Genomic DNA, 7,622 nt, shown 5'->3' with positions numbered 1-7,622 from the left:
AAGAGCGTAAAGCTTGGTGTGTTGGAGTATATCATTAATGACACGCTTAGGGAATTTTTAATGTTCATAGGTGGAATCTATTTAACTCTGAGATCCCTTGAGTTGGTTTTGCTTTCTGGTCGTCTTTGTTACATGAGTGACTTAAAAGATGCTCTGTGTGTGGTAAAGCCCATAAATCTAGCAGATGGCCACGCAGGTGCATTTGTCTGAACCGAGGCATTGCTTGTCCAGTGTAATGAACTTCTTCCTTTTAGGGCCTTGATGAACAGCTGTGGGAAAGGGAGCTGGAATTCAGCACTGAACTTCGCAACTATTTTCTAGGGTTGTTTTTGGTTTTTTCCTTCAGAGTAGGTGTATGTGGCTTACCAGAATCCCTTGCGAGCCGTGAACTTGCTTCTAAATTGGGTTCCCCCAGTAAAGCTGTTGGATAGATTTGTTGTCCGATTGGACATTTTTGTTGTCCGATTGGACATTGTGCTCTTTACCCTGATTGAAGGGCTGCTTCTGCAATTTACTGTCTGATGTTACCTATGACTTCCAAGAGGTCCAACGCCAACAAAGGCATCAAAGCCTGTTGCTTTGAGTAACGAGTTTGAGCCACAGTTGTGTATGAGGTTTTCTGAAACATGTAAAATAATGTAGCTTGTAGGGAGGGGCAACAAAAAAGAAAGAAATACAGAAAAATCATTAAATGTGGCTGGAGCACGACACTGTCCATCTGTACAAATAAATGTATGCTCACTTAAATGCACAGGGCCGCGGTGTTTGCAGATCTGTTCTTCCCTGTAAAGGCGACAACGACTGAAATGAAGTTCAATTTGGGGATGTAGTAGAACAAGATTAAGGGGGAAAAGGTTGAGAACTGAAGTCCCTCTTTCAAAATGGTTTGCATCCCCTTTTCTTTTGAGAACGAGCCTTAGGCTCTAGGGTAGCTAAGCATTAAAAGAGGACCTGATCTTTGGTCTTCTGCTGGAAAAGTGAGCTGGGGAAAGTCACTTCTCCGCTTCCTTTGTAGAAGGTTTCTTTTAGCAAACCTGCTTCCTTGGAAGACAAGATCTCAGTGCTTAGTGTTTGGAGTAAGCGTCTGTTTCTTCCTTGCCTTCTCTAGGCCTCCTGGTTATCCCAACATGAACCAAGGGGGAATGATGGGCACTGGACCTCCTTACGGACAGGGAATTAACAGTATGGCTGGCATGATAAACCCCCAGGGCCCTCCCTACCCCATGGGTGGGAACATGGCTAACAACTCTGCAGGTAAGCCAGTGCTGACTGCCGGACATGTCATTGATTTCATTGTACTGGCTTGAAAATCGGTGTTAAAAGATTCTTTTAACTTCCTAGGGATGGCAGCAAGCCCTGAAATGATGGGTCTTGGGGATGTCAAATTAACGCCTGCAACTAAAATGAACAACAAGGCAGATGGGACGCCAAAAGCAGAATCCAAGTCAAAGGTAAAATGTTTTGGGTTTTGTTTTTAATGACTCCCATCCTCTTCAGCATCCAGGAAAATTAAACCATTGCACATTAACTTAGATTGAACAGTGCATCTATCTAGTAGTGAGCATGGTTCCTGAGAGAAACCTGATTTGATTCGTTCTCCTTACCCTGTACAGACTTCTCATTAACATGGTGGTCCTTGTTAGTTGTGATCTGACTGCTACGTGTGACCATGGTTCTAACTCAGGTAGCGAGTGAGAGGGATATCCTCTTTTGGGATGCGTTGTGTTTTGGAACGTATTTAAAGACATAAGTGTTTTGAAACGTGTGTATATGTGTTTTAGAGTAGGCTCTGGCTTTATTTGCAATAAACCACTAAATACCCACATGCGTTAATAACAGTACTCTTGAGGAGCCTGAACTCTGCCATCCCCTACAGAGACCCAGTAGCCCTCTGGAAGGCTGGGAAAGGGACTTTCCTATTGGAATTCACATGTCCTCCTCTGTTTATGACTCAGGAGTTCAAGCCTCTATCTAGAATTTTTAACAGATACCTGGCACGCCTTGTTTATATGTTCTCATTTCAGTTGTGGGCTTGATTAACTGGGGAGAAGGTACCTGGCCAGATGTACCTTTTGGGTCAGCTTTATCCCAGTCCCCAGATCCTACGAATAGCTAATTAGACTGTTGCTTGAGTCAGAAGTGTAAAGGTAAAGACCACGTAGTTGAAGTGCTCAGTGTAAGGAGATTCAACATGAATTATGCCTCGTGTGTCCAGCCCTGGCTGTGCTTCAGCTGTGCCAGTGGTTCCAAGAGGTTCTTCAGGATTTGCCAGGAAAACTCAGACAATTGCGAGTTTTACTTCTGGGATTCATGAGCTGTTCAGAAAAGAAGGGGACCAGTTCCTAGTCCTTTGACAGAAATCAATTTCACCTGCAAAACAATTTAGTATTAGGAATTATCACCTGCCACAGTGAAACTGCGGAGAGAAGCACAAACAAACCTGAGTTTGTTTCTGGTGTAGGCTTGGAGCTCCTCAGTTGTCACCTCTCAGCTGGGAGGTGGTACTCTAAAGTGTTATAGTTGTTTCACAAACAAACCTCTTACTAATCCTGTATTAAAGCCAGAAGAGGGAGGCAAACAAGTTCTTCAGGGAGTATTTTTCTTTGCATTACTGCTACCGGTTTCAAAAGAACCACCAAAAAAGCAGCTTCTGAGCCTGTAGTCTCCTTTTTTGGTACCTGAAGGAAAATACACACTCTGCCAGTTTGATACCTGTACCACCAGCAGTCTGCAGGAAAATTCAGAAGATCTCTCCTTTCTGCTTGTGTGTTCTGGCATCTGCCTTTCTATTTCTGACAAACAAGGGCTTGAATGCTCTTGGGCTAGGAGATGCCAGAAGCTACAAATAAGGGTTGTTCTGTCCTCCTGGTCTGTTCAGTTCAAGGATTGTCTCATGTGCTAATGAAAACACTCAGTCCTGAGTGTTAGGGGTTTGTCTAGAACATCATCAGATTTGAAGTTCTCTTCTATTTTGGAAGTTCATTTTTAAATAAGCATTTTGAATGCCAGAACCATTTCTGCCTTTACTCCAAGCGTGTGTGGTCCAGGTGGAGAGAGACAAAAAACCATGCTGATGCACTGCGTCAAAAGACTTGGGCAAAGCCGGGCAAGGTGCGGGACCACAGGTTGTACCTCTAAATAGACACTCAGACAATTCAGTGAATCAGATGTGTAGGAACTAGCGTGTGGTACTCGTACTTCATAGCTGTAAACTCGTATTCCAAATTCCTGTGATACCTTTCCATACCAGTTGTCCTGGATCCTGATGCGCCAGCGATAGCGAACCAGTGTGGGAGCTTATGTCACGTCTGGGTAGCAGAAGATTTCTGCGCTTCTGTCAGTGAATAGGCAGGGGAAGGGAGATGGTCTTTGTGGGGGACCCTGCGCACACATTGGTCAGACAGGTGCCTCTAATCTTTATTTTACTTTGAGGCATGTTTATTTTTATTCCTTTGCAGTGTTTAGAGTCAGTTTAACCTGCCATCTACCACTTGGGTAAGAGAAGAGACTAACCAGAGGGCAGTGTTCACCCTGGCAGAGTGCAGTAGCCATGGGAAATATCATTTGCAGTTGAATTAGATGTTTTCTCGTATATTTAGCAAACGAGCCCACAAAGGTTGTCTCGGAGAGACGGCTGTCTACAAAGTCTCTGTGAGGTTTGTTTGGTTGCTGTAGCGTTCCTGAAACCTTTTCACTTTTTAAAATACATACTGTGTGAATTCCCTGAGTAGCAGCTGGTTTTGTGATCCCTTTGTTGAATAATACTTGCCTGACGTTGATCTGAGCCGAGTGTAGGTCTAATATAAAGCTGTTCTCAATATAAGAGCAGAACTCAGAACTCTTACCTGACCGCTTCTTTGAAACCATGTTGGTTGTGAACTAGCTGCTTTTGTGCTGCTCAGTCCTGATACCCGTTTCCCTCTCCTAGAAGTCCAGTTCCTCTACTACAACCAATGAGAAGATCACCAAGCTCTATGAGCTGGGTGGAGAACCTGAGAGGAAGATCTGGGTAGATCGTTACCTGGCCTTTACTGAAGAGAAGGCCATGGGCATGACAAATCTCCCAGCGGTGGGCAGGAAACCCTTGGACCTTTACCGGCTCTACATCTCAGTGAAGGAGATTGGAGGATTGACTCAGGTGGGTGTCCAGCAGCCGGCGTGGTGGCTGGGTGTTCGTATTTGGAGCTGCCCCACTCTCTGGCGGTCACAAGCCAAAGGGCAACACAAGTCAGAGTTAGCTTTGTGATGGGTGTAAGCCATGACTTTCCATTTAGCTGTGTGTGTGTTTTTTGTTGTTTTTTTTTTTTTTTAAATAATGCTTATAAAACCCAGCATCCTTTAAGTGAGCCAAACGTCCACTCTCCCGTTGTCTGGTTGAGAACAGTCTGTGGTGAGATTCAATTCAAGTGCTTTTTTTTTTTCCCCCTGTGTTGTCCAGTGCAGAGATTGGTGACACTGTCTTTATCTTTGCATCTGGCTGTCAACTGACCTCATGGCTAATTTGATTTGCAATCTGTCCCTGTTTGAAACATTTTCTGTAGGTGAGGAAGAGAGTATACTAGTTTGGGGTTTTGAACACAACGGTATCTGTTCTGCTTAGGCCTTACTGCATCCTTTGTTTTAGCTGGGAAGTGTTGATTTCTCCCCAGAAAATTTCTTGCAGGAGAAGTAGCTGGGATTTTGAGTTTAGAGCCTCTTGTTTGGTCGTGCAGGTCAACAAAAACAAGAAATGGCGCGAGTTAGCCACAAATCTCAATGTGGGCACGTCCAGCAGTGCAGCTAGTTCTTTGAAGAAGCAGTACATCCAGTGTCTCTATGCCTTTGAGTGCAAGATTGAGCGAGGTGAAGACCCCCCTCCAGATATCTTTGCAGCTGCCGATTCAAAGAAGTCTCAGACTAAGATACAGCCTCCATCTCCAGGTGAGTTTAGACGCTGGTTTAAGGTGCGCGATGAATGTTTGAACCAGAGGATCTCTGGCACTGTGTGCCCCACTCCACGTGCTGTGGGCCAGACCAGTGCCAAACTTCCACAAGGCCCCCATGTCTCTTTCTAATTAGATGTTCTCTGGTTGTGTAGATTAAATACTTTTGTAATGTGGGAGTGAATGATAGTGGGAATAAGTCGAGCCTCTTGGGACAGTTCAGTTTTTGTGTGTTCCACCGCTGTACTAAGTTTAAGAGAAAGGAAAACATAAAAAGATAGACACGCACCTCTGTGCTTACCACTACATTGCTGCCTGGTGAGAATCTGGTGGAGAGAGAAGTCTGGAGTGATCCCTTCAAGGTGATCTCTGCATATTCTAACAGCAGCCCTCGTTGTTACTGCTTGGCTTTGGGAACTTGCTAGAAAAGTTGTGCTTGTTTTGACTATGCAAGTGCTGCCTTCTGGGAGTAAATGCTTCACGTGGGTGGGCACTCGTCTCCCTCATGAATTTACCTCTTTCTGTCTTCAGCAGAAGACAGTGAGGACTTTCTGAGGCTTTGTGCCCAGAGAACTTCATAAGCCTATAACAAGTTGGATGCTCTAGTATTCAAGCCCTTTAAAATGAACTTCTACTGTTGTTTCAAATTTGATGGGGTGCTCCAGTTTCTGAATATTTAAGCATAGTGTTCAATTCAGGGAAAAAGGAAGGAAAAAAAAAAAAAGGAGAAAAGGTCCAGGCTAGCAGTGCATGCTGTACTCTTTAGTCTTCAGAAAGTCTGATCGTTTCTGTCTCATTTGCATTGAGTTCATTGCTTGAATTGCTGCTGAACTTGCCAACCCTTTAAGCTTCAGTTTTCCAGTTTGTCTTACAAGTAAAACCTTCAGATGCTTTTTCTGGTCAGGAGCCTGTTCATGTAGGTGAAATAAAAACTTTGTCTGCTTTGAAGTTCCTGTAATGTTTGCAAAAAATGCCTTTTTGGTTCTGAAACCTGGCATCATCTTTGTCTAGCTCCTGAGGAATGGAATAATGAACCCTTTTTTTGATTGTACTGCAGTTGTGTCTCAGCCCAGCTAAGCCCTTGATCGACAGTGTGCTTGTCCGAATATTCTGTTGGCAACTACATTTATCTGTCCTCTCAGTTACAGCATGTTGTTTTTTTAAAGAACTAAATCATGTCTTTTCACTAGTCAGGAAACCTGTCCCAGTGTAGCTTCAACCTTGGTGTATTCTGCAAGATAAAGCAACTTTTGTGTCATTAGACTAAACTTCTGTCCAAAGTGGTGTCTGAGTTCCACTCAAACTAGACCAGAATCCATCTCCACTTGCTTTCCAAAACCTCTTTCTTACCCCCTTGAGATCCTGGGCAGTGGAACACAGACGTTAAGAGCATTTGGAGTTTATTTGGAGAGGGCTGAGACTTTTAGGAAGCCACTTAAAACTTCTTGTAGCGCTAGGTGCCTGTCAGAATGGATTAGAGGGTGCATCAGTTTTTCTTTTGTTTTAGCTAATACGGTGGTACGTGAAGGTTGCGAGTCTGCCTTCTGGGCTGGTGATCTCTTGCTTCGGCACAGCAGCAGTAGGCATCTGCAGGGCTGCTGTCCCAAACTCTGAGCGTTTGTGCAGCTCTGTTGACTTTATTCCACAGGTTTGATTCCTGCTCTGAGAGGACTGTGCTGCATTTCCTACTTAAACTGTTCTCTCCACTTATCTTACTCCAGACTCCTGCAACTAGGAATATGCAGAGGCAGCACTGAAGCGTGGTTGGTTGCTCTGATCCTTTAAGCTTTATCACTCAGCGCGTTCCTGCTCCTCTTTCACTTTCCTTCCTCTCTCTTGCTCTCCTGGATGGGCAGGAACTGAGGGTGTAGGACACAACACAAGTCGCTTTCACAACCTCAGCTCCAGACTCAGCTTTAGAGGAGCGCTGAGTCCCAGTGGGCAGTCCTTTTCCAGACCCCGCTGAAGCAGTGTCCTCCAGACTTGGTGCACACAGAGGTCTGTCCCCCAACAAATCACCCTGATGGAGAATAACTTCCCCGTTTGAAAGCCCAGTGGACAACAGCGGGGCATTTTGAAGTCCCATCCTTTGGATGAAGGGCTGTGTCATCCCACGCAGACACACGTGCTTTGCTCTCCGCGCAGACTCCATAACCTGTTGGCGTTGGCTTACGCTGCATTTCTGCCTGTTCTATCTAACGAACTTCTGCATAACTTTGTGAGTGATGAGGATCGCGCTGCACGATTCTCCATTAACCTCTTTTTGAGGCTGCGGAGCATCGAAAGGCCTTGTGCAGGGCCATCATCTAGGTAGAGCTCTTGGTGCCAGAGCTGTTTTCCATGCAGCGTGCGTTTGTAACCCTCAAAACCCAAAAGTGTTTACAGAAAGCCCTTGGTTGGAGCGGACCGGGTGCTGCCTCATGGGCGCTCGCCGCGACTTTCCTCCGAACCACCTTGGGTTCCCGCTCGCAAACTGCCGCGTGTCCCTGGGGAGGCGTAATCAGTCTGCCGTTGGGTTTTAATTCCCAGAGCATGGAACTGGCCCCGCTCCAACTGTGTGTAAATTTGTGAGTGGGAGGGACGGCAGGGGGTGGGGACAAACACCAAATGGCAGCGACGCAGGGAATGTCTCGAGGCCTCTTCCTGCCGATGCCAGCGTTACAAACGGAGAGGAGCGGTGAATTCCTGGGGGAAGGGAGC

General features: G+C 45.6%; 1 protein-coding gene across 1 annotated transcript in view; it reads left to right on the top strand.

Moving 5' to 3' along the window:
* Positions 1-7,622, top strand: part of ARID1A (AT rich interactive domain 1A (SWI-like)) — a 38,468-nt gene that overhangs the window by 21,227 nt on the left and 9,619 nt on the right. The window contains exons 8-11 of the mRNA XM_009882184.1: positions 1,109-1,254; positions 1,342-1,451; positions 3,929-4,138; positions 4,713-4,920. Coding sequence (XP_009880486.1) covers positions 1,109-1,254; positions 1,342-1,451; positions 3,929-4,138; positions 4,713-4,920 — 674 coding nt within the window. The remainder of the gene's footprint in view (positions 1-1,108; positions 1,255-1,341; positions 1,452-3,928; positions 4,139-4,712; positions 4,921-7,622) is intronic.

Source organism: Charadrius vociferus, unplaced genomic scaffold, assembly GCF_000708025.1.
Source record: "Charadrius vociferus isolate BGI_N301 unplaced genomic scaffold, ASM70802v2 scaffold613, whole genome shotgun sequence".
NCBI lineage: Eukaryota > Metazoa > Chordata > Aves > Charadriiformes > Charadriidae > Charadrius > Charadrius vociferus.
The sequence above is the reverse complement of the archived record's forward strand: the minus strand, read 5'-3'. Positions and strand labels throughout refer to the sequence as shown.